The sequence below is a fragment of the Oncorhynchus kisutch genome, linkage group LG29 (genome assembly GCF_002021735.2).
Source record: "Oncorhynchus kisutch isolate 150728-3 linkage group LG29, Okis_V2, whole genome shotgun sequence".
In the NCBI taxonomy this organism is placed as follows: domain Eukaryota; kingdom Metazoa; phylum Chordata; class Actinopteri; order Salmoniformes; family Salmonidae; genus Oncorhynchus; species Oncorhynchus kisutch.
The window spans coordinates 26,382,506-26,410,391 of NC_034202.2; the positions used below are offsets into that span (position 1 = coordinate 26,382,506).

At 42.0% G+C, this 27,886-nt stretch overlaps 1 protein-coding gene across 3 annotated transcripts; it reads right to left on the reverse strand.

The window, feature by feature from the left end:
* LOC109874376 (calsenilin-like) lies at positions 1-27,407 on the reverse strand. Of its 3 annotated transcripts, XM_031808676.1 has the most exons (10): positions 27,261-27,407; positions 17,499-17,679; positions 15,963-15,965; positions 5,164-5,288; positions 4,242-4,311; positions 1,422-1,492; positions 1,209-1,316; positions 935-1,039; positions 640-702; positions 1-351 (listed from the first exon to the last, which is right to left on the reverse strand). In XM_031808676.1, the coding sequence occupies exons 1-10, from the start codon at positions 27,264-27,266 to the stop codon at positions 304-306; spliced, it is 780 nt and encodes a 259-aa protein (XP_031664536.1). In that variant the 5' UTR covers positions 27,267-27,407; the 3' UTR covers positions 1-303. The 3 variants fall into 3 exon arrangements, with proteins under 3 accessions (XP_031664536.1, XP_020321847.1, XP_031664535.1); XM_020466258.2 differs by lacking the exons at positions 15,963-15,965; positions 17,499-17,679; positions 27,261-27,407 and adding an exon at positions 6,107-7,674; XM_031808675.1 differs by lacking the exons at positions 15,963-15,965; positions 17,499-17,679; positions 27,261-27,407 and having other exon boundaries at positions 5,164-5,571.
* Between the last annotated feature and the right edge of the window lie 479 nt (positions 27,408-27,886).

Consider the following 27,886-nt stretch of genomic DNA (forward strand, 5'->3'; position numbering starts at 1 on the left):
AGTGTTGAGTCGTCCGCATACATAAACACTCTGGCTTTACTCAAAGTCAGTGGCATGTCGTTAGTAAAAATTGGAGAAAAAAAATGAAAGGAAAGTAGAACTGTCAGCAGGGCCATTTTTAGGGATTGTTTTCCCATACATAGTGGAGTCAAACGTTTAGAGTCACATTTCCCTATTGTGTGTCAATAATCTTCTATTATCCAACGGTGAGGGGCAAGGTACGGAGGGGCTTGTAGGGTCTGCTATTGGAATCAATTAAAGGTCATCTTGACATATATCTGTGTTCTCTGTCCAGTCCTAGACCTAGATTACATTCTCAAAGAGCTTTATGGAGGCCATTATATCTTCATCCTGGTGAGAGAAATTAAGAGTTAAGGAATTTGTTGTTTTGGACACAATGTCAATTGAACACTACTTATGGCAGTACTGTTCTTAGCTTTTCATATGTTGTGTGCTCTTCTGACATGTTGTGCAGGTTCTGTAAGACAAAACTGACAGAACTTGCTATCTACCAACTACAGGAATACCTGGAATGTTAACCAGGCAGGTTAAAACCATGCAATAACCAGCGGCTTGTCCTGGCATTTTTAATATCAGATACACATTTTCGCCAGTAAAGATTGTGGAGAATGTGTTTACCTTCTGACAGGTCTCTATGAACTCATCAATGGTCACCACCCCGTCTCTGTTCCGATCCATTTTCTGAAAAAGGTGGCCATTAAAGATCTTGTATGATTACATACCGTATACTACTAACCTCCACAGTGACACAATGTGAAGCTTTAAGGTTGTGAAAATTCAAACCGACCAGAGTTCTCATCAAACAACAATAAAGCCTTAGGACAGAAACAAACAAACAGAAGGACAGAAGGTGTTAAACAACATGTAAAATGTCAGACATGGGAGGGGGTTACATGCTGGGGGGTTTATGTACCTGAAAGAACTTGTCCACATGCTCAGATGGGTCATCATCTCGTACACTGGGAGAGGTATACCTGCCCATCATGTCATAGATGGACGTCATTATGGCCAACATCTCCTGTACACAGGTGCACACAATACACACATATACACACACAAAAACACACACAGTTGCACGTACACACACAGTCATGAGTCAGTGCTATGTCTTGCAGTGTTACGTCTAGCAGTAGAACTCTCTCTATGCAACAGACAGGAAAGTTTGAAGGCAAGGCCTTCCACTGTACCTCCTTGGTGATGCAGCCATCCTTGTTGATATCATACAGATTGAAGGCCCACTGGAGCTTCTCTGTTTCTGAACCTCTGAGCAGTACAGATAGGCCAATCACAAAGTCCTGGAGGGGGAGGATGAGCAGGTTATTGGGATGGCTAAGATTGATTGTTCAGGAAGGTTTTATGCGAGAGAAGAAATTACCTTACTTTAAAGGAGCTCTGCTTACCTCAAAACGGATAGAGCCTTTTCTGTCCATGTCAAAAGCATTGAACAGGAAATGTGCATATGTGGTGGCATCTGAGTAGTGATACCAATAATGTAGTTAACATCAGGCAGGCGTACAGTAGATGACAGTTGGTTATTTATTCAGTTGGTTACTCTTTTCACTTTCATCCATTTTGACGGTTGCTCAGGGTGAAATGGGTCAGTCTTTAAAGCATCTACAGGGCATTCGGAAAGAATTCAGAACCCTTGACTTTTCACATTTTGTTACGTTACAGCCTAATTCTAAAATTGATCAAATATTTTTTAACACCCCATAATGACAAAGCAAAAACACAGAAATGCCTTGTTACCATAAGTCAAATCAAATCAAATCAAATGTATTTATATAGCCCTTCGTACATCAGCTGATATCTCAAAGTGCTGTACAGAAACCCAGCCTAAAACCCCAAACAGCAAGCAATGCAGGTGTAGAAGCACGGTGGCTAGGAAAAACTCCCTAGAAAGGCCAATACCTAGGAAGAAACCTAGAGAGGAACCAGGCTATGTGGGGTGGCCAGTCCTCTTCTGGCTGTGCCGGGTGGAGATTATAACAGAACATGGCCAAGATGTTCAAATGTTCATAAATTACCAGCATGGTCGAATAATAATAAGGCAGAACAGTTGAAACTGGAGCATAAGCATTCAGATCCTTTGCTATGAGACTCAAAATTGAGCTCAGATGCATCCTGTTTCCATTGATCATCCTCGACATGTTTCTCCAACTTGACCACAGTCCACCTGTGGTAAATTCAAATGATTGGACATGATTTGGAAAGGCACACCTGTCTATATAAGGTCCCACAGTTGACAGTGTATGTCAGAGTAAAAACCAAGCCATGAGGTCGAAGGAATTGTCCGTAGAGCTCAGAGACAGGAATGTGTCGAGACACAGATCTGGGGAAGGGGACCAAAACATTTCTGAAGCATGGAAGGTCCCCAATACCACAGTGGCCTCCATCATTCTTAAATGGAAGGCATTTGGAACCATCAAGACACTTCCTAGAGCTGTCCACCCGGCCAGACTGAGCAATCGGTGGACAAGGGCCTTGGTCAGGGAGGTGTCCAAGAACCCTAACTATATCACTCTGACAGAGCTCCAGAGTTCCTTTGTGGAGATGGAAGAACCTTCCAGAAGGACAGCCATCTCTGCAGCACTCCACCAGGCCTTTATGGTAGAGTGGCCAAATGGAAACCACTCCTCAGTAAAAGGCACATGACAGCCTGCTTGGAGTTTGCCAAAAGGCACCTAAAGGACTCTCAGACCATGAGAAACAAGATTCACTGGTCTGATGAGACCAAGATTGAACTCTTTAGCCTGAATGCCAAGCGTCACACCTGGAGGAAAGCTGGGACCATCCTTACAGTGAAGCATAGTGGTGGCAGCTGTGGGGATGTTTTTCAGCGGCACCGACTGGGAGACTAGTCAGGATTGAGGGGATGATGAATGGAGCTAAGTATATAGAGATCCTTGATGAAAACCTGCTCCAGAGCGCTCAGGACCTGAGACTGGGGCGAATGTTTACCTTCCAACAGGACAACGACCCTAAGCACATAGCCAAAATAACACAGGAGTGGCTTTGGGACAAGTCTCTGAATGTCCTTGAGTGGCCTAGCTGGAGCCCGGACTTGAACCCGATCTAACATCTCTGGAGAGACCTGAAAATAGCTGTGTAGCGACGCTCCCCATCCAACTTGAAAGAGCTTGAGAGGATCTGCAGAGAAGAGTGGGAAAAATTCCCCAAATACAGGTGTAACACGCTTGTAGCATCATACCCAAGAAGACTCGAGGCTGCAATCGCTGCCAAAGGTGCTTCAACAAAGTACTGGGTAAATGGTCTTTATACTTATGTAAATGTGATATGTGTTTCACATTTACAAATTTCTACAAACCTGCTTTTACTTCATCATTATGGGTTATTGTTTGTAGATTGATGAGGGGAAACATATTTAATTCATTTTAGAATAAGGCCGTAAAGTAATAAAATGTGGAAAAAGTCAAGGGGTCTGAATACTTTCCAAATGCACTGTAAATATCAATAGATGAGGTTCTGAGTTGTCAGAATCTTGCATCTACTGATCAAATTTTCATTCAAAAACAGTAAGACAATGCTCTATCAAATAACAGTCCATTGAAATAGCCAGCCTGTCCTCAAGGACATAATATAGTAAATGTAAATCTGTGACACTCAAATTAGTACGATATGTTACATTGGGTATTGTTACTTAAGCCAAAAATTAGGTTGGTCGGGGAGGATGGGTGGGCATATAATGCAAAACTCTAGCAACCCAAAGGCGTCACGGGCAACTTTAGCATTTTAGCTAATAAGCAACTTTGCAACTACTTACTTCTTCTTAGCTACTTTGTAACTACTTAGCAGGTTAGCTAACATAACTATTAACCTTAACCTCTAACCCTAACACCTAGCTAACTTGATCTATCTAGCCCCCTTGCTAACATTAGCCACAACATGTCATACGTATTGCACATTTGTAACGTATTGCACAAATTGCATAACATAACATAACATAACATTCAATATCATATGAATTGTAATTCGTAACATTTCATATGAAATGGATAATGGACATCCACAAATGAATACCATACAAAACATATCATACTCATTTGAGTGTCACAGATATACATTTGCTATGTGAGGTCTACCCCTGAGTCCAGGTTGAAATTGCTGATAACAGTAGGGGCAGTTAAAAGGGCGTCTCCCACCCATCTGCTATCAACCATGGTACCTCCCTTGCATCTCTTGAGGGGAGAGAATCCTACCTCCCTGGGGGAAGAACTGTGAATAGATGGTCTTGAACGTCTCCTCATCCACCAGCCCGCTAGGACACTCCTGTTCAGAGAGACATGAAAATATCTTGAATACGTTTGTCTTACTTAACTTGTATGTATTGTACGCATTAATGTGGTTAAATATCTGTGCAAAGAGGTGTGTCTAACGGCTTGTAAATGGCTAATATGCAGGTAACTGCCAAAATAAAGGAAACACCAACATAAAGTGTTTTAATAGGGCGTTGGTCCACCATGAGCCAGAACAGCTTCAATGCACCTTGACATAGATTCTTAATAGTGTCTGGAACGCTATTGGATGGATGTGACACCATTCTTCTGTGAAAAAATGACATCATTTGGTGTTTTGTTGATGGTGGTAGAAAACGCTGTCTCAGGCACCGCTCCAGAATCTCCAATAAGTGTTCAATGGGTTTTAAAACTGGTGACTGAGATGGCCATGGCATATGGTTTACATCATTTTCATGCTCATCAAATCATGCAGTAACCACTTGTGCACTATGGATGGGGGCATTGTTATCCTATGGAGGCATAGCCATGGCTGCCAGAATAATGGCCAAAATAATGGCCTGCCCATCATTTTTATACAGGACCCTAAGCATGATTGGATGTTAACTGCTCAATTAACTCAGGAACCACACCTGTGTGGAAGCACCTGCTTTCAATATATGTTGCATCCCTCCTTTACTCAAGTGTTTCCATTATTTTGGCAGTTACCTGTATGTCTAAAAGGCTTGAAGTGTGTGTAAATATCTGTGTAAATGTATGTAGCTATGTAAGTATGTAAAACATATTGTGAGATGATATCTTTGGAGTCCTTCAAGTCCCTGACTATGTTGATTTAAGCACCCCACTCCCACTCGGTGCTCTAAGCCCAGCCAAGTCCCAGTCGCACATTTTTGAAGCCTCTGTAGAGCGACTGCAGCTCTTTCCTGGTAAACTGGGTCTGGGCCTGGAGCTGTTCTAAGCCTTCGGGCTGGTGACGAACAGTAGAAAGCTCCAATTCACAGTCACTACTCTCTGTTTGAGAGAGAGGAGAGGGAGAGAGGGAGAGGAGGACAACCCAGGGAAAGGAAGGAAAGTCGGGAGAAGGGGTGAGGTGAAAGGGAGAGGAGAATGCGGATTCAGGGAGAAGCAAAAATAGGACAGGAATGGATGAGAAAGGTTGAAATCGGGAGAGGAAGATGTGAGGATAATCAAAAGAAGTTGGGAGGGAGAGACATTTGTGTGGTGGGTAACATAAATGGGATTGGATGACAATGGTGTACAATAACATTTTTAAAAGCAAAAAGATGGTGGATAATAAAGTAAGAGAGGATGATGAGTGGAAGACAAGCAACCCTCAGAGAGACAAATATATATATATATATATATATATATATATATATATATATATATATAATGAGAGAGTGGGGCACAGATTAAAACATACATAATCAAGACAAAATGAAATGAAGAATACATGGAGTTACTACTGTGTGTGTGCTCACCATCTATGATATACAAACAACCAGAGAGAGGAAACGGGAGAGGAAGAGATTGAAGTATAGGGAAGTGAGGAGGTGAGAAAGGAAGAAACACACAATCAGGTTAAGTCAGGTGGCCACAGTGTTGTCTTTTCTATTTCTATCTATCAGTAATAAGACATGAGACCTTCGTGTTTTGAGGCATTGTGTCTTGATATGCAGTGGAAGCCAGCTGTCTCTCATAAGTTGACAACAGTGAAATCATGTAGCGTCAACTATCAACAACACAGTACGAATAGCTTATGTCTATTTGTGAGGAATATGATGGCCTTGATCAGAAAAGAGACTGGGGAGTCTGTTCCTGTTACTTACCATCTAATGACAAGGGCTCCCAGACACCAAACTGCTTGAACATTACAAAAAAAAGGCCAATGACTACAGTAATTGCAATCAGTTCCATGCCATCCAGCACCATGGCTGACTGATTTGAGTAAGAACCTTTATATGCTTTCTATTGGCCAGCCCTGGACATATAGGATGTGTATTCCATAACTTTACAAATGTTTGCTGCTGTAAGTGTGTGTCTAAAAAACATCCTATCAAAGAATTGAAGAAGATGCCTGAAAAATAGCGGCAAACACTGAAATCTATTGGTCACTCTTTACTCCCCCCATCCTCCCACCCACACACATTGTTAAAGCAGGTGAAATCTGCAAGTGACGATGCTCTTCATGGGTGAACAAGGTAAAGATCCCGTAACAGTCACTCTGTTTCAGCTGCCATTCATTTAACCCCTTGATCTCCAGCGAAGGCAAAAAAGGTGAGTTTGTTGATAATATTTTGTCTTCCAAAAGTCCCTCTAAATCCAGGTCCAGTGCATGGTTTTGAGTAAAAAAACAACAAAGGTATACTACTTAATTCCTCATCTCCCAAATCTCCTTTGTGAAGTATCCTCTGTAGTAAACATTCTGTCCCAGTTAAGGGCTGAACCCCCTGTGTCTCCCTTTTTGGGTAAGTCCGTCCCACAGGTCCATCAAGACAGGAATTCTCCTTCTAGTGCAGTCTCCGGTTTGAGTGAGCGAGAAAGATGAGTGAGAGAGGGGGGAGGAGGGCAGCGAGTCCGGAGGGATGATGTGTGTTTTTTACTAATAGTTTCTGATTGACCGTCTGAGCGTTTCCTTGTTTGCCCAGGCATTTTAAGGATGATGTAAAGCTGTAAACCAGGCATTGATCCACATCCGCTGATGGCTGGAATATGACCAGCAGCACTTAGAGTGAAGGAGTCTGCCCTAGCCTGTGTGGCGCTGCCTGTGTCTACCTCCCATTGACACATATAGCACAAAAAGGCAGACTCACATCAAACATAACACTGGATGGATTCACAAAGAAACCTCACATTGTGTTTCTAATTCAACAAACTAATATCAAGGGACTTTAAATTGGGGGAAGAGGGGCGGTAGACAGAGTGCCCTAAGGTTTTTCCCATCCTATTCCTCTTTAAGTCTCTGTCAAGTTTTAGCATCAATGCTCTCCATTAATTTACACTCCACCAACACTTTCATGATATCAGTTGTGGTAGAGTGCATGACTGTGAGGGCGTAAACAAGACAAAGAGAAGAGACGAACTTGGGTAGAGTTCATAACTGATGAGTGTGCACATCTTAATGGAGTGAGTTTAAGCAGAAGCTGAGAGAGAGGGGGGGGGGTAAATCAATCATTGAGATGCAAAATGCTGGTCTTAGGACTGGAATGGGAACAGGCCAGAAATGCATTTTACCAAAGAGAGAGAGAGATTTAGATGGAGTTAGTCACTTGACTCTCTCTTCTAAGTGCCCAGAGATGCTGCACATAAAGGTGCTGCACCTTGTGGATACTATAGGGAAAACACTTAAGCAGCACTGACCACTGCATGGGGAAGACAGTCTGAGGCCCCACCCACAACTGAGCCTGTGTTCATCATTTCAAATCAAATCTAATTTTATTAGTCACATCCCCCGAATACAACAGTGAAATGCTTACTTACGAGCCCCTAACCGACAGTGCAGTTTAAAAAGATACAGATAAGAATAAGAGATAAAAGTAACAAGTAATTGAAGAGGAGCAGTAAAAAATAACAATATATACTGGGGGGTGCCGGTACAGAGTCAATGTGTGGGGGCACCGGTTAGTTGAGGTAGTATGTATATGGAGGTAGAGTTAATTAAAGTGACTATGCATAGATGACAACAGAGAGTGGCAGTGGTGTGGAGAGGGGAGGGGGGCAATGTGAATAGTCTGGGTAGCCATTTGACTAGATGTTCAGGAGTCTTATGGCTTGGGGGTAGAAGCTGATTAGAAGCCTCTTGGACTTAGACTTGGCGCTCCAGTACCGCTTACCGTTTGGTATTAGAGAGAACAGTCTTTGACTAGTGTGGCTGGAGTCTTTGACAATTGTCAGGACCTTCCTCTGACACTGCCTGGTATAGAGGTCCTGGATGGCAGGAAGCTTTGCCCCAGTGATGTACTGAGCCGTTCACACTCTGTAGTACCAGGCAGTGATGCAACCAGTCAGGATGCTCTCGATGGTGCATCTGTAAAACCTTTTGAGGATCTGAGGACCCATGCCAAATCTTTTCAGTCTCCTGAGGGGGAATAGATTTTGTCATGCCCGCTTCACGACTGTCATGTTGTGCTTGGACCATGTTAGTTTGTTGGTGATGTGGACACCAAGGAACTTGAAGCTCTCAACCTGAGAATGGGGGCGTGCTATGTCCTCTTTTTCCTGTAGTCCACAATCACCTCCTTTGTCTTGATCATGTTGAGGGAGAGGTTGTAGTCCTCTCACCACATGGCCAGGTCCCCTCCCTATAGGCTGTCTCATTGTTGTCGGTGATCAGGCCTACTACGGTTGTGTCGTCTGCAAATTTAATGATGGTGTTGGAGTCGTGCCTGGCCGTGCAGTCATGAGTGAACAGGGAGTTCAGGAGGGGACTGAACACGCACACCTAAGGGGCCCCTGTGTTGAGTATCAGCGTGGCAGATGTATTGTTACCTACCCTTACCACCTGGGGGCGGCCCGTCAGGAAGTCCAGGATCCTGTTGCAGAGGGAGGTGTTTAGTCCCAGGGTCCTTAGCTTATTGATGAGCTTTGAGGGCACTATGGTGTTGAACGATGAGCTGTAGTCAATGAATAGCATTGTCACATAGGTGTTCATTCTGTCCAGGTGGGAAAGGGCAGTGTGGATTGCAATAGAGACTGCATCATCTGTGGATCTTTTGGGGCGGTATGCAAATTGGAGTGGGTCTAGGGTTTCTGGGATGATGGTATTGATGTGAGCCATGATCAGCCTTTCAAAGCACTTCATGGCTATAGACATGAGTGCTATGGGTCAGTAGTCATTTAGGCAGGTTTCCTTAGTGTTCTTGTGCACAGGCACTATGGTGGTCTGCTTAAAACATGTTGGTATTACAGAGTCGGACAGAGAGAGGTTGAAAATGTCAGTGAAAACACTTGGTCAGCGCATGCTCGCAGTACACGTCCTGGTAATCCGTCTGGCCCTGCGGCTTTGTGAACGTTGACCTGTATTAAGGTCTTACTCACATCGGCTGCGGAGAGCGTAATCACAGTCTTCCGGTACAGCTGGTGCTCTCATACATGTTTCAGTGTTATTTGCCTCAAAGCAAGCATAGAAGTAGTTTAGCTTGTCTGGTAAGCTCGTGTCACTGGGCAGCTCTCGGCTGTGCTTCCCTTTGTAGTCTGTAATGGTGTCCAGGCGCTGCCACATCCGACGAGCGTCAGAGCCGGTGTAGTATGACTCGATCTTAGTCCTGTATTGACGCTTTGTTTGATGGTTCGTCGGAGGGCATAGCGGGATTTCTTATAAGCTTCTGGGTTAGAGTCCTGCTTCTTTAAGGCGGCAGCTCTAGCCTTTAGCTCAGTGAGGATGTTGCCTGTAATCCATGACTTCTGGTTGGGGTATCTACGTACGGTCACTGTGGGGACGACGTCATCGATGCAATTATTGATGAAGCCAATGACTGATGTGGTGTACTCCTCAATGCCATTGGAGGAATCCCGGAACATTCCAGTCTGTGCTCGCAAAACAGTCCTGTAGCTTAGCATCTGCTTCATCTGACCACTTTTTTATTGATCTTGTCACTGGTGCTTCCTGCGTTCATTTTTGCTTGTAAGCAGAAATTAGGAGGATAGAATTATGGTCAGATTTGCCAAATGGAGGGCGAGTGCTTCTTTGCAAACACATACAAGTTGAAATACTAAGAGTAAAAAATGCCTTTTAGGAAAAGTTTCCTCACTGTCAATTCTATTTCCACAGGGAGCAAACCACTACTATCAGAATGATCACAGAACATATTTAGTCCACTGATTATTATTTTTTTTACCTTGTGGGTTAACTGCCTGTTCAGGGGCAGAATGAAAGATTTGTACCTTGTCAGCTTGGGATTTGAACTTGCAACCTTTCGGTTACTAGTCCAACGCTCTAACCACTAGGCTACCCTGCCGCCCCAGATGTCTCTATAACCATGTGAACTGCCAGAACAGTACCAGGCAGACCCTTCTATCCATGCATATGGTATAAGGTTAGCTCATGTAATAGACCATTTAAAAAAACTGAGTGGCTGCGGTTATGGATTTTCTGAAATCAGACTTGCCTTGGCTATTCATATGGAGATTTCTGCACATGTGCAGGATTTTTCTTTTACTGTAATTTCTGCTCAGTCTCCCCACTGCCGCATCTCCGTCATTGACATGGAGGGGACAACTTTATGTTGTAGGGGAGAGCAGGGATTAAAGCAACACGGTGCGAAAGTAATGCTCATTTTCTCATGTAACACAGAAGCTAGAATGATGCACAGTGAGGTCAGTGCATTCCTAATGGGGAGGACGACCTCCCTGCAAAACAACAGCCCATTCCGACCATGTTTCACCGAGTTATCAACAAAAAGGGGTTTTGAGCTAAAACAGACCTGAAGTGTTTTTCAGTTGTAGAGTTGTGTTTAGTTGTTTAAGGTTCCAAACATGTCATTTTCTTATCCTATCTAGTTACTAAATGACAGCATAGGTTTCAAGTATCATGCTAGCTAGTCTTGGGTGTTAGCCTGGGTGAAATTACAGTAAAACAATGTAAACTGATGACTGGGAATAAAACAAAAGAAACATTTATGCACAGGCCCTTGTCTCTGCTAGTTCATATTGCTTTTATAATGTTAGCAATGTATCAACAAGTGGCAATGTTTGAAAATGATATGATGTCATTAGAATTATGCCTTAATCAATTGACTTGATGGATCAGCTTCTCACATAAGCTTTTAAATGCAGGTTAGTGGTTAAAAATATATTTATAATTCTGGAGGTCAAATACCTTATGTAAAGCCAAGGAAATTTGATAAGCATGATGAGTTTGCTGTTTGTGAAGAGAATAAAGCCGTTTATTTTCTTAAGACAAGAGGAGCGCGCGTGACAAGGACAGCTAGAGCGCACATAATTGGTCCAACTAAGCATGAATAATCATTGAAAATGGTGAAAAACATCTCCTACTACATTCCAATTAAAGTGAGATAAGAACATGATTGTTAATGTAGCTATTATGTGATCCATTTTAGTCTGATTCATATTGTAAGGCAAAATATTGTGGTTGCGTAACATTACAATGTTGATGCATGGTTCATTTTCATACATTTCGAACCTATAGGATAAATTATTCAAATCAACACAAACATGAAATGATGGCTTACTGTTGTAACAGTATTGCAAACATAAGCACAAAACAAAGGTAGTCTGTTTCAAGCAAGACAGAGACAGGCAGTCTCTCAAATTCATTGCAAACTTTGGCTAGTTCTTTTTTCATCAACTCTCGCTAAAACATGGCAGCATAACTATGAAGATTATCATCACAAATAGTAGGCAGTCTAAAGCAGTAGTTGACAAACGACATAAGGGTGCCGGGTGATGCAGACTTTGGTTACCTGTAGGGATACACATGCTCAGCTGCCTATAACATTCGGCTGCACAGAGGTGGAACAGCTTGGTAGCCTACTCTTCCGTACTTGCATGATCATTAAGAAGCGAAAAAGCAGTTAGAAGGGATGGTGTTGGTTAACATATGAGGAGACATAGGCTACAACATCATGGTTCAGAGGAGGGTGAGTAAAGACAGGAAGTAAAGGAAGTGGCAGTTTGAGCAGCAGCTACGTAGTGTGCGTAAAAAAACACGGCCTTGAAACAAAGACAGCAGTACAAAGTGCTGATAGATCTTACGTTAAAGACAGATGTTGATGGCATATCGGCATTAACATACTCTTCGGATCAAACATTAACAACTGTAATAAGAGCAGCATTAAGGCCAATAGGCCCAAACAATTACAGTACAGCTCTATGTCTCAATTTAATGTAAATTTTAGGGGCTTTATTGGCATAGGAAACATATGTTTACATTGATAAAGCAAGGGAAATAGATAATTAACCAAAGTGAAATAAACCAAAAAATTAACAGTAAACATTACACTCACAAAAGTTCCAAAAGAATAAAGACATTTCAAATGTCATATTATGTCTATGTTTTTCCTATTTTGTTGCATTACAACCTGTAATTTAAAATAATTTTTATTTGGATTACATGTAATGGACATACACAAAATAGCCAAAATTGGTGAAGTGAAATGAAAAAAATAACTTGTGCGTGCATAGGTATTCCCCCCTTTGCTATGAAGCCCTTAAATAAGATCTGGTGCAACCAATTACCTTCAGAAGTCACATAATTAGTTAATTAAAGTCCACATGTGTGCAATCTAAGTGTCACATGATCTGTCACATGATCTCAGTATATATACACCTGTTCTGAAAGGCCCCAGAGTCTGCAACACCACTAAGCAAGGGACACCACTAAGCAAGGGGCACCACCAAGCAAGCGGCACCATGAAGAGCTCTCCAAACAGGTCAGGGACAAAGTTGTGGAGAAGTACAGATCAGGGTTGGGTTCTAAAAAAATATCTGAAACTTTGAACATCCCACGGAGCACCATTAAATCCATTATTAAAACATTCAACCACAACAAACCTGCCAAGAGAGGGCCGCCCACCAAAACTCACGGACCAGGCAAGGAGGGCATTAATCAGAGAGGATGCAAAGAGACCAAATATAACCCTGAAGGAGCTGCAAAGCTCAGTGGAGATTGGAGTATCTGTCCATAGGACCACTTTAAGCCGTACACTTCACAGAGCTGGACTTTACGGAAGAGTGGCCAGAAAAAAGCCATTGCTTAAAGAAAAAAATAAGGAAACACGTTTGGTGTTCGCCAAAAGGCTTGTGAGAGACTCTCCAAACATATGGAAGAAGGTACTCTGGTCAGATGAGACTAAAATTGAGCTTTTTGGCCAACAAGGAAAACGTTATGTCTGGTGCAAGAGAACACCCCAAGAACACCATCCCCACAGTGAATCATGGTGGTGGCTGCATCATGCTGTGGGAATGTTTTTCATCGGCAGGGACTGGGAAACTTGTCAAATTGAAGGAATGATAGATGGCTCTAAATATAGGGAAATTCTTGAGGGAAACCTGTTTCAATCTTCCTGAGATTTGTTATGCACACTCAAGTTTTCTGTTTTTTGTTTGTTTCACAATAACAAATATTTGCATTAAAGTGTCTCACATCCCGGTCCTGTGGAAAGAAATGTGTGTTTTTTGCCAATTTTAACCACACACTTTCTGTTTGTGTACATGGATTTTATAATGTTGTATGTTTTTCCCCCAACACCACTTTCCATCAATTTGTATAGCAGGCCCTCATGCCAAATTGAGTTGAAAGAGTCGAAAGACTTTGCCTTTGTTTTGGTTTGTTTGTTTGTCAGTTAGGGTGTGTAGGGTGAATACGTGGCCTGTCATACGGTAATTTGGTAAAAAGCCAATTTGACATTTGCTCAGTACACTGCTTTTGCTAAGGAAATGTACCAGTCTGCTGTTAATGATCATGCAGAGGATCTTTCCAAGGTTGCTGTTGACGCAATTATGTAGTTACCAGAACCCACTGGATTCTCCAGTCTTTAATAGCTGATTCTAAGATTTGTATTTGATCATGTATATGTTTTTGCTGTTTGGATACGTTTCTCAATTTCTTTCTTGGGTTTTTTCATTCTTCATCAAACCATTTGTCAATTTTGTAAATTTTCTTAGGTTGTCTGCTTGAAATTTAACTTTTTTAGGATTTCTACTGCCAAGTTTCACCTTCACTATTACAGTGAAACCCTTTGTCCAAGAAATTGTCTTGAAGGGATTGAATTTGTTGTTGAGTAATTGTTTTTTGGTAGATTTCCACACTATTTTCCTTCGATCTATAGCATTTCTTAATATTATTCAGTTCCTTTGGCTTTGATGCCTCATGATTGAGCATAGCTCTGTTCAAGTAGAGTGTGATTTTGTTGTGATCTGATAGGGGTGTCAGTGGACTGACTGTGAATGCTCTAAGAGACTCTGAGTTGAGGTAGGTGTTTGTCCCCTTGTGTGCTGAGGGTGTCAGGTTCTTGTCCAGTTCTGGCATTTAGGTTGCCACAGACTAGTACATGTCCCTGGTCCTGGAAATTGTTGATCTCCCCCTCTAGGATGGAGAAGCTGTCATTGTTAAAGTATAGGAATTATATTGGGGGGATATAGGTAGCACACACAAGGACATTTTTCTCTGTGATCATTTCTAACCAGATGTAAAATGTTCCTGTTTTGACTAATTTAACAGAGTCGGTTAGGTCTGCTTTCTACCAAATTAGCATACTTCCTGAGACAATGTCTGTATATCCAATTTATTTGATGAAGTCTCTCCCCCCTCTCTCTCTCTCTCTCTCTCTCTCTCTCTCTCTCTCTCTCTCTCTCTCTCTCTCTCTCTCTCCATCACTTAAACAATTCTGAATAGTTCTGAGACTACCAGAAAGAGTGAGTGTACCATCTGGTGTGCATAGAGAGTACTTCTACTATGTCATGTAATGAGTGATACTATCCAGCAGATGTAGATCCCTAGACATGGTTGTATTTGGGGTTCCTTACTGGAGTAGGATGAGTTGAGGCAGGGCAGAAGGGCGATGAAGGGGTTAATTTGGGGGCGGGATGGGTGTTTGGGGGTAGAGAATGGGTAAGGGTCTCTTAGCTCCGGTGAGTGCACGTGCAGATGTTAACCCCATTCTGCACGCACAGAAGGGCAATGTCAATAATTTAGATAGGTAGAGAAAATGAGGGCTAACGGGGTATAAGCAGCAACAGACACTCTACTATTCCCTCCATACTCAGCTCATGCTTTAACCCATAGTTCAAGTGCTGGATAGAAAAGTGAAAAACATATTCTTTCTTCAACAGGCCCTATTTATTTAACAATAATTTACATAGCCTTGGATGTCTCTCTATTTGCATGTGTTGTACTTGGTAAGAGTATGGGAATGATTTGAATCGAAATAATCCACCAAGGCTTTGAATCGAAAATCATCGATAATCGAATAAGATCAATTGACAAAATGACTGGCTATAGTTTCTGTCAGGAGGCAGCTCTTCTCTATCTGCTGAGAGATGACAGGTATATTACTGTTAACACTGGCATTTTTATTTCAGTAATATTTTTAAGCTTCCTACACTGAACAAAAATATAAACGCAACATGCTATAATTTCAAAGATTTTACCGAGTTACAGTTCATGTAAGGAAATCAGTCAACTGAAATAAATACATTAGGTCACAAAGGTAGGGGCGTGGATCAGAAAACCAGTCAGTATTTGGTGTGACCACCATTTGTCCTCATGAAGCGCGACACATCTCCTTTGCATAGAGTTGATCAGGCTGTTGATTGTGGCCTGCGGAAGTCCTCTTCAATGCCTCTGCGATGTTGTTGGGTGTTGGCCTGTACTGGAACACGCTGACGTACAGGTCGATCCAGAGCTCAATTGGTGGCATGTATGGTGAGTATGCAGGCCATGGAAGAACTGGGACATTTTCAGCTACCAGGAATTGTATACAGATCCTTGTGACATGGGGCCGTGCATTATCATTCTGAAATACGAGGTGGTGGTGGCAGATGAATGGCACGACAATGGGCCTCAAGTTCTCATCACGGTATCTCTGTGCATTCAAACTGCCATTGATTAAATGCAATTGGGTTCGTTGTTCGTAGCTTATACCTTCCCATACCATAACCCCACAGCCACCATGGAGCACTCTGTTCACACTGTTGACATCAGCAAACAGCTCGCCCACACAACACCATCTGCCCAATATAGTTGAAACCGGGTTTCATCCGTGAAGAGCACACTTCTCCAGCATGCCATTGGTGAGCATTTGCACACTGAAGTCGGTTACGATGCCAAACTGCAGTCAGGTCAAGACCCTGAGGTGGACGACGAGCACGCAGATGAGCTTCTCTGAGATGGTTTCTAACAGTTTGGGCAGAAATTCTTTGGTTGTGCAAACCTACAGTTTCATCAGCTGTCTGGGTGGCTGGTCTAAGACAATCCTGCAGGTTAAGGAGCCGGATGTGGAGGCCCTGGGCTGGCTTGGTTACACGTGGTCAAAGGTTGTGAAGCCTGTTGGACATACTGCCAAATCTCTAAAATGACATTATGGTAAAGAAATTAACATTCAATTCTCTGGCAACAGTTCTGGTGGACATATCTGCAGTCAGAATGCCAATTGTACGCTCCCTCAAAACTTGAGACATCTGTGGCATTATGTTGTGTGACAAAACTGCACATTTTGGAGAGGCCTTTTATTATCCCCAGCACAAGGTGCACCTGTGTAATGATCATGCTGTTTAATCAGCTTCTTGATATGCCACACCTGTCAGGTGGATAGATTATCTTGGCAAAGGATAAATGCTCACTAACAGGGATGGAAACACATTTGTGCCAAAATGTTTAGAGAAATAAGCTTTTTGTGCATCTGGAACATTTCTGGGATCTTTTATTTAAGCTCATGAAACATGGGATCAACACTTTACATGGTGTGTTTATATTTTGTCAAGTATAAATGCCTCCTAAAACCATTTCTAAGAATTGAGAGAAAAATAAATAGTCAACAATAAAACATTTAAAAAAGACCATTCAAAAGAATTATGAAAGGAGAGATTGGAAGAGTTTACAGGAACAAACTCAGCAGTAACCCTACAGCAATCAGTTTACTGTGACTGTGGAGGGAGCTAGAATGAATAGAGATTTATTGATAGATTGAGTGGCTGGTATACTGAAGTGACACAAAGAGAGGAGAGGCTAGCACAGCAGAAGTCGAGAGAGAGAGAGAGAGAGAGAGAGAGAGAGAGAGAGAGAGAGAGAGAGAGAGAGAGAGAGAGAGAGAGAGAGAGAGAGAGAGAGAGAGAGAGAGAGAGAGAGAGAGAGAGAGAGAGAGAGAGAGAGAGAGAGAGAGAGAGAGAGAGAGAGAGAGAGAGAGAGAGAGAGAGAGAGAGAGAGAGAGAGAGAGAGAGAGAGAGAGAGAGAGAGAGAGAGAGAGAGAGAGAGAGAGAGAGAGAGAGAGAGAGAGAGAGAGAGAGAATAGAGTTTTAAATATAGTCCTATAAGTTAGGGTAGATGCATCAGAAATAATCATCAGAAATAATCAGTAGTATAGGCCAGGGGATTGAAAGACTGCATCCCCTCCCCCTCTACTCTGCCTTCATCTTCACTCCGCCCCAGCTATCCCAAACAGGGTAGGGCACATACAACATTGTGGCTGGGATGACTGAGCCTCATATTAGTTACAGTAGTTAGTAGTTAGTTGGGTAGTTAGTTCTGCTCTGTCCCATACCTACCTGGCCCATGTGCTCGTGTTGTGTTGTCGATGATCCATTTGACGAGACAGCACTTCATCAGAGATTTACGACTGATCCGCGGCTTCTGCCATTTCCCTCTGTCCTCCCTCTGTCCTCCCGGGCTGGGCTCTGTTCCGTTGGCATCAGGCAGGAGGCCACTGTCCATCCCCTTCCCATCAGCCTGGGGGACAGAGAACTGGGTTAACAGATGACAGAGAAAAGGGGAAGGACACGACAGAAAGGACTGTTAGTACAGACAGAAAAGAGTTGTTAGTATACTTCAGAGAGGGTTGTTGGTACAGAAGGGTTAGTGAATACACAGAGGAGAAATCATGGGCTGGACAGAGAGGGAGGAAGATAACACGATTTCAAAATAGAAACACAATTGTGCAAAGAACCCCACAAGGCTTAAAATCAGCCATTCCTAAGCAGACTTAAGTTGTCAATTCCTTCAACTTGCCACCTATAAGAAAGAGTGATAAAACAAGGGAGGCAGGAGGCTGGTAATACAGGATGTTGTGACTGAAGATAAGAGGAGGATGGGTTGTAGGATGAAGAAAATAATAGAGAAGGAAAGAGGTAGCATCAACCCCGTCTGAATGGAGGAAAACCTACTATGTATTCAGTAGTACATTTGGTTCCTTGAAAGTTGTGAAAACATGTTTTTTTCTGGTTTCACATTGGTTGTAGTAACGACGCCATACATTTCCTGACTGGTAAAAGTGAACGTTTTTTAAAATATGTTTTGAATTTCTCCTGTTCTGTTTATTTTTAGGTTTCAGGGAGGTTCTGAGAACATTTAACTCTGTTTCCTTGAAAGTTTTCCTGGGAGGTTTAATTCACGGAAATTAACGGAAATTCCCTGAGAACGGAAATTCTCTATTAACACCTCACGGCACAATGAAAATCCCCTATTTGACCTAGAAAGTTTGTGTGTATGCATTGATATGTAGGCTACATGTGCCTTTTACATTTTTTATGTAGTTCTTGAGCTGTTGTTGAGCTGTTGTTGAGCTGTTGTTGAGTTCTTGAGCTGTTGTTGAGCTGTTGTTGAGCTGTTGTTGAGTTCTTGAGCTGTTGTTGAGCTGTTTTTGAGTTCTTGAGCTGTTGTTGAGCTGTTCTTGTCTATTGATGTTCTTTATTATGTCATATTTCATGCCAGGAATCGTAGCTGCTGCTTTTGCAACAGCTAATGTGGATCCTAATAAAATACCAAATACCAATAAGTTATTTGGAGTTTTTTTAATAGCTTCCTTAAAATGTTTACTGAATGTTTCAATAACACTGCTAGATGACTTTGGGATAACTTTGTTTTAACTCCAAGGACAGATAGGACACATGGAAATTAATTTCCTTCGGCATTAATCATTGTTTATTGTGACGAGCCATCAGTGAGTTTCAAACCTATAATCTTCTGTTCTCTATCCATGGAATTAGTCCACAGTGCCACAAGGATAGAGCTATCATGCTTTTTACGCATACAAAGCTGTTCATTTTAGTCTATTCCAGGGGCCGTGTGTGTGTGTGTGTATGTGTGTGTGCGCGTGTGGCCGCGTGGTGTGGATTCTTGTTTTGTTACAGTGTTTGAAGAGAGAATGGAGCAAAATATCGAGGGAGATACCCAGCCCCCTCATCATCTCTTCCTCTCCTATTTGAATATGAAAGGAAACCAAGGCACACAGAGCATTGAGAAATTCAGAAAACAGCATCAACATAAGATCAGCGTCAGGGTGGGATGAGTACTGGCCATGCGTTGAACACCCGGACATATAATTAAATGTATTTATAAAGCCCTTTTTACATCCGCAGATGTCACAAAGTGCTTATACAGAAACCCAGCCTAAGACCCCAAAAGAGCAAGGAATGCAGATGTAGAAGCATTGTGGCAAGGAACAACTCCCTACAAAGGCAGGAACCCAGGAAGAAAACTAGAGAGGAACTTGTCACATCTGCTCCCACTACGCCCTCTGGTGTCTATCCGGTGTTGTCCTAACCTTCAGTTTTCTCCCTATATAGTCTCTCTCTCTCTCTCTCTCTCTCTCTCTCTCTCTCTCTCTCTCTCTCTCTCTCTCTCTCTCTCTCTCTCTCTTTCTCTCCCTTGGTGTGATTGTGTGGATGGAGACAGATGTGCTGGAGTCAGAGCTAATCCCTACCAGCTGCATATCGTCCCATAAATCAAGACCTCTACATATACTCATTCCTGCCATCTCCACGCTGCCAGATCATAATCTATTATCTGTTAGTTATGATTCTAGCCTTTTGTCTTTGCTCTAGATCCTGTTTGCTCTGCTGTGCATGTTTCCCTGCCTTACATCATTTTTGTCCTCTCCTTGCAGAACCGCTCTGTCTCTGTCTCCTGTCTCCTGTTCCACATCTCACCACCAACCACCTTGCTCTGGATATTACTCACCACCATTACCTTGGATTCCCCCCAGGACTCATCATAACAGAACTAGGCTCTGAGGGGTGGGCAGTCCTCTTCTGAGAGAGAGAGAGAGGGTGGGGAGAGGGAGATAGAGGGTCAAAAACAACAGGTCTGGGACAAGAGAGAACTGGCATACTGGACACCCCACCAGCCCCCGCAAACTCTGGGGGCCCATGCGCTGTCATCGATGTCTATTTTGTTTTATATTTAATAAATCATTTTAGACAGTAACCCTCCAAAAAGTCATTCATAAACCTTTTTAATCTCCATATGTACTAGAAAGGTAAGTGCTTCGGGAATGTGACTGAAAAAGTGAAGAAAGAAATGTGCTGATTGAAAGTATAAGGGGACATGAGTGTACAAATGCTGTGGTCAAGTCTACGACGGTGCCAGTGCAATGACTTACAGGTGGTCAGGTGTTCAAAAGCACATAGCAGACCGGGAGCCTAATGATTCTTAGGTAATTCTTTATGAGTTTTAGTTGAGTAAACACTCTCTGTAGAAGCAAAATTTACAGGGATGGTAAAAACAGCTTGATTGCCGTAGCAACATCAGGGAAACTGGGCAGAAGGGAGTTGTACTTCAAATACACCAGTTCTGCAACATCTTCAATTGAGCCTCTCATTCTCCTTTATTGCCAGTCGCAACATATTACGTAAAGAGATTAACTGAGAGTGAAATCCACAGTCCCTTATCTCTGGTATATTTTGGAATGCATCATTCAAGACTAGTTTAAATTGTGTGCAGCGCAATGGACATATATTGCACAATGTCTCAGGAAGGTCTGAGTTGGCAATATTCAGTATAGAAAACAGTCGGGTCCGCAACACGGACCTACAAAAAGACACCAGGGCATCTCTCAAGTTAGATTTTATTTTATTTTATTTACAGTAATTTGCCTTGAATATTGCAGCCTGTTTGTGTAGGTTATTAGCCAGACAAAACTGCTGAGTTCAACAATAAATAGTGGCTGAATTTATCCTCAAGCCGACTATTTATTCCTCAGTGTTAGGCTATTTGACATGTAATTTTGTAAAAAGTTTCTAAATAGCAGCTAAATACGGTACATAGTTATAGATAGTACACTGCATAATGAAACAATCCTCAGTAAGCTAGTGTTTTTAGGGTGGACTGACTGTATTATTTGGCATTAACGGACTGGTTTTAAGCACAACAACTTTCTATCCAAGCTGGGAAAGAGCACGAGGACAGTTCATGTCACGCAGGTTCAGGTAGCCTATACAGGACAGTTGTATATTCAACTAAATCAATTGGTAGCTGATTAGTATGCTGTTGCATCAAACATTTATTTTACAATCTGCAAGGTTTGCATTTCATTGCATACATTATTTCCATCAGCCAGCAGTCTAAAAATGGCAGCATTGTGACACTGTGTGTAGCTTAGTGAAATTATTGTTAGGCTTAACATGAGAAAATTATGCCCAAATAGGCCTATAAATAAACATTTATCCATTAGCTAAAGCAAAGCTATACATGCCCTGGTACCACAGAAAGTCTATCAATGTTTCGATAGGCATGCAGTCGCATAGACATGTTGCAATTGCAGCACCATGGATAGCGATCAGCAGTCAATACTTTTATTTTTTCCATATTGACGTTAAAATGTTAAAAACTAAAATGTTAAACATTTCTTTGGGCTAGGCGTTCTGCCAGCGGGACACCTGCCGACAACCTCCGGTGAAATTGGAAGGTGCGCAATTCAAATAAATAATCATGGGTATTATGGGTATTAAACATCTATGTACATACAAGTGCCTTATATCGGTTAAAGCTTAAATTATTGATAATCTAACTGCATTGTCCGATTTACAATAGGCTTTACAGCGAAAGCATGCCATGCGATTGTTTGAGGACGGCTCTCCACATCAAAATATTTTTCAACCAACACAGGCTTCATAAAATCACGAATAGCGATTAAATATTCACTTACTTTTCGTAAATCTTCCTCTGATTTGCAATCCCAAGGGTCACAGCTACAACATGCATGGTCGTTTTGTTAGATAAAATCCTTCTTTATATCCCAAAAGGTCAGTTTAGTTGGCACCATCGATTTGATTCCATTCAGCCACAAGAGCATTAGTGAGGTCAGTCACTGATGTTGGGCAATTAGGCCTGGCACGCAGTCGGCGTTCCAATTCATCCCATAGGTGTTTGATGGGGTTGAGGTGATGGTCTGTGCAGGCCAGTCAAGTTCTTAAACACAGATCTCGACAAATCATTTCTGTATGGACCTCGCTTTGTGCACGGGGCATTGTCATGCTGAAACAGGAAAGGGCCTTCCCCAAACTGTTGCAATAAAGTTGGAAGCACAGAATTGTGTACAATGTCATTGTACTGTATGCTGTAGCCTTAACATTTTCCTTCACTGGAACAAAGGGGCCTAGCCCGAACTGTGAAAAACAGCCCCAGATCATTATTCCTCATCCACCAAACTTTACAGTCAAAATTATGCAATGGGGCAGGTAGCATTCTCCTTGCATCCTCCAAACCCAGATAGTGAAGTGTGATTCATCACTCCGGAGAACATGTTTCCACTATTTCCACTGAGTCAAATGGCAGCAAGCTTTATACCACTCCAGACGATGCTTGGCATTGCACATGGTGAAGCTCGCGACAAACAATTCTTGTGCTGATGTTGCTTCCAGAGCCAGTCTGGAACCGAGGACAGACCATTTTTTACTTGTTATGTGCTTCAGCACTCGGCGGTCACGTTCTGTGAACTTGCGTGCCCTACCACTTTGCGGCTGAGCCGTTGTTGTCCTAGACGTTTCCACTTCACAATAACAGAACATACAGTTGATTGGGGCAGCTCTAGCAGGGCAGAAATTTGGCGAACTTACTTGTTGGAAAGGTGGCATCCTATGACGATGCCACATTGGAAGTCATTGAGGTCTTCAGTAAGGACATTCTACTGCCAATATTTGTCTATAGAGATTGCATGGCTGTGTGCTCGATTCTATACACTTCTCAGCAACGGGTGTGGGTGAAATAGCTGACACTACTAATTTGAATGGGTGTCCACATACTTTGTATACAGTGCCTTGCGAAAGTATTCGGCCCCCTTGAACTTTGCGACCTTTTGCCACATTTCAGGCTTCAAACATAAAGATATAAAACTGTATTTTTTTGTGAAGAATCAACAACAAGTGGGACACAATCATGAAGTGGAACGACATTTATTGGATATTTCTAACTTATTTAACAAATCAAAAACTGAAAAAATTGGGCGTGCAAAATTATTCAGCCCCTTTACTTTCAGTGCAGCAAACTCTCTCCAGAAGTTCAGTGAGGATCTCTGAATGATCCAATGTTGACCTAAATGACTAATGATGATAAATACAATACACCTGTGTGTAATCAAGTCTCCGTATAAATGCACCTGCACTGTGATAGTCTCAGAGGTCCGTTAAAAGCGCAGAGAGCATCATGAAGAACAAGGAACACACCAGGCAGGTCCGAGATACTGTGAAGAAGTTTAAAGCCGGATTTGGATACAAAAAGATTTCCCAAGCTTAAACATCCCAAGGAGCACTGTGCAAGCGATAATATTGAAATGGAAGGAGTATCAGACCACTGCAAATCTACCAAGACCTGGCCGTCCCTCTAAACTTTCAGCTCATACAAGGAGAAGACTGATCAGAGATGCAGCCAAGAGGCCCATGATCACTCTGGATGAACTGCAGAGATCTACAGCTGAGGTGGGAGACTCTGTCCATAGGACAACAATCAGTCGTATATTGCACAAATCCGGCCTTTATGGAAGAGTGGCAAGAAGAAAGCCATTTCTTAAAGATATCCATACAAAGTGTCATTTAAAGTTTGCCACAAGCCACCTGGGAGACACACCAAACATGTGGAAGAAGGTGCTCTGGTCAGATGAAACCAAAATTGAACTTTTTGGCAACAATGCAAAATGTTATGTTTGGCTTAAAAGCAACACAGCTCATCACCCTGAACACACCATCCCCACTGTCAAACATGGTGGTGGCAGCATCATGGTTTGGGCCTGCTTTTCTTCAGCAGGGACAGGGAAGATGGTTAAAATTGATGGGAAGATGGATGGAGCCAAATACAGGACCATTCTGGAAGAAAACCTGATGGAGTCTGCAAAAGACCTGAGACCGGGACAGAGATTTGTCTTCCAACAAGACAATGGAATGGAACAATGGTTCAAAAATAAACATATCCAGGTGTTAGAATGGCCAAGTCAAAGTCCAGACCTGAATCCAATCGAGAATCTGTGGAAAGAACTGAAAACTGCTGTTCACAAATGCTCTCCATCCAACCTCACTGAGCTCGAGCTGTTTTGCAAGCTGTTTTTTCAGTCTCTCGATGTGCAAAACTGATAGAGACATACCCCAAGCAACTTACAGCTGTAATCGCAGCAAAAGGTGGCGCTACAAAGTATTAACTTAAGGGGGCTGAATAATTTTGCATGCCCAATTTTTCAGTTTTTGATTTGTTAAAAAAGTTTGAAATATCCAATAAATGTCGTTCCACTTCATGATTGTGTCCCACTTGTTGTTGATTCTTCACAAAAAAATACAGTTTTATATCTTTATGTTTGAAGCCTGAAATGTGGCAAAAGGTCGCAAAGTTCAAGGGGGCCGAATACTTTCGCAAGGCACTGTATATAGTGTACTTGAACAAGCAAATACACTCTCTTATAGAAATACATCAAACTGCCTCCATAGTCCCTATACACCCCTCCAAGTTGTCTCTTCCTCTCTCTTCTCCCATTGGCATGATCGTTAAGAAACCCCACATGCACTTCCTCAGATAAAACAGATTCCACGATAGGGGAGAAAGGGGTGTGGGGTGACCTCTCTTTTATTTGCCTGGATGAATTGTTCAATGAACAATTCAATTTAAGTTACAGTGTGGTTACATTTCAATCTTATCAAATTGCCCTCTGCGTCTGCAATCACAATGTATGAAAGTCCCTGCTTGGATCTATAGACCCCAGGGTTTCCTCAACTACTGTATTGTGTGGACTTTGGGGAAATAGTTTTTACATTACAAAAGCCCATATTTCCTAACTCAAGCAATTGTAGCTATCCATTCTGGTATTGTGTTATTTCCTGAGAAAGGGACTGGCAGTTGAGAAGTTTTAGGGTACAGTGCTGCTGGGTGGTAAATCACAGAGCCTCTAGGGTTCAATCATGCCTGTAATGCCTTGCTGCATGGAACAGCTGGGACTCAGCTGATTATTGTCACAGAGGGATGCACTGTATCACAGAACACTATTAGTATATTGTATCTCTGTGCACTGTATCGCACATGCACCGTGTCTCTCAGAGTCGAAATACATTACAGTACAGACTGAGACAACTACATTGAAAATGGTTAGATCCTAAGGCTCCCTCATTGGTGTTGTTGGGCGGACGGTCCCAAGACATGAGTGAATGCCAAAAAATTGTTTACCATCGCTGTGTGTGTGTGTTGTATAAGGGGGTGGGGGGTGGGGAGGACTACTACCGCACTTTTTTTTCTTTCAAAGCAAGAGAACATTTCAGCTCCATACTCCGTACATATTTTCCAGTCCAACAAGTAACACATTGAGCTTTTCCAACGTGTCGTCTTAACCAACATCATTTTATGCCAGGTCTCAATGTACGACTCCAAACAGTGAGGCAACTGCAGAACACATGGTGAAATTCCAGCAATGAGTGATGTCTACATACTGTATCTGACAGAATGCTCAGCACTTCACTCAACACACTCAACTATTGCACTCATAAAAAGCTTTTTGCAGCTTCTAGACTTCTGTCTAGCACAATCTCTACAATGGGTTGAACAGTCCGTCACTCTATATATCAATATGGACACCATTAGTTGATTAAATGCATTACATTATATCTGAATGCTTGCCTTTTGACAATGGCTTAACTTTAAAACATTTATAGTAATTGCCTGCCTGAAATTGATACACATAATTTAGTAATACATGGTTACAACACAGTTAAAGGGGCAATCTGCAGTTACATAAATTGTGATATTGTCACGATCATTATAAGGACCGGACCAAGGCGCAGCATGGTATGCGTACTTTCTTATTTATTTAAAGAATGAAACACTGAACAAACTACAAAAATAACAAAACGAACCATGAAGCTATACAAATGAGTGCTGACAGGCAACTACACATAGACAAGATCCCACAAACACCAAAGGGAAATGGCTACCTAAATATGATCCCCAATCAGGAGACAACGATAAACAGCTGCCTCTGATTGGGAACCATATCAGGACATATCAGGACCATATCATAGACATACAAATCCCCTAGACCCACGAAAACCCTAGACATACAAAAAACCCAAGACAATACAAAAACTAGCGTACCCACCCTAGTCACACCCTGACCTAACCAAAATATAAAGTAAACAGAGATATCGAAGGTCAGGGCGTGACAGATATGTACCCGTTGATTCTTAAAGATTGTAACTTATACATTTCTCATGATCTTAGTTCAACTGTTGTACCACATCAGAACCCAAAATATAAGCTGGTTTTACTACAAGGTTTGTAAACAAAGTAAATGTAAACAAACGCCATATAGCCTCAAAACACAGTTAAAATTAGATTTTTGATATCATGGATGGTCAGTCCTTGCATCCAGAGACCTGTCTGTGAGAGTGGTTAAGTTTCTCCAGCCCCATCCCTCAGTTTGTTATCGAAGGCGGAGAGTATGCTTTAAAATGAATTAAACTGCTGATACCGCTTTAAACTAAGACCTTGGCCATGACCCCACTCTCCAAGGGTGTTTCAGGGGGAGTTGGGATATGCAAACATTTTTTTTATCCAATTCACACATGTACTAATACACATGTACATGAGTGAAATAGGACAAATATAAGCACCCACCTAATAATTATTGTTATTATTGTTGTTGTTGCTAAGATAGTGACATACAATACTGCAGACAGTAATAATTACTATCAATAAGTTTAGCCTAGCCATTGTCACAAAATGGCATAGAATAGAGGCATCGTCAGAGCAGGTACAATATCAGTGACACCAAGTAGCTGACATTACCTATTTTCCATGGCAGTTGGTTACTGTTTCATTTGATTGATTCAACAACACTCACATTAAAATAATAAAAAATATAATACCAATTGATTGGATGTATTTATTTGTCCACTGTATGACATGTTTTGCAATAACTCAATGATTATTTTCTGCCATAACTGTTATTCCACGAATGACGTGGGCTGAACTCAAAACTCTGCAGCAATTTGTTTAGGCTATTCCAACAATTAAAAAACCCACAACAAATACAACAAAATATACATGCTATCTTTTCAATTTACCTGCATGGTGTTATTGTGTTGATGTCTTGCTCTTTACAGTAAACCACTCTGAGGCGTTCCTTTAGCCGCGTGCACTTTCTTTCTGAGGATCTTGATGTAAGTGGTAACCTTGTGAGATATAAACTTGCGCATTTCAAAGCACCGCGCACGAGAGAGAGAGTGAGAGAGTGTGTGTGTGTGAGAGAGAGAGAGAGAGAGAGAGAGAGAGAGAGAGAGACTGGCCCTCTCGGTAAGCCTTCTTTAAGTCGCTGTCCGTGGTCCTGAAGTCACTGTGGGGTTTCTCTGGTCTAGATTCTTACCGCGTGCGCAAGATGTCTTTCCCTATCTAATATAAGACAGTCACAAACGGAACCTGGCCAACAATCTGTTGGTCACACACAGGGAGCTGGATTTGTAGGACTCAAGATAAAAGCCATATTGAGCTCATTGGGGATATCTTACTTTGATGTTTTTTTCTGTAGGCTTTTGGACATTTTGCTGATCATGATGAAAAGCAAAGAGGACAGATACATGTACATTGTAGATTGTTATGCAGGCTAAACAACTAAATACATAGCCTTTAACAGATAAAACAATGATTTCATTGAATAAAATACTTTTTAGCTTGAGTTCCCTAAATATGTAAA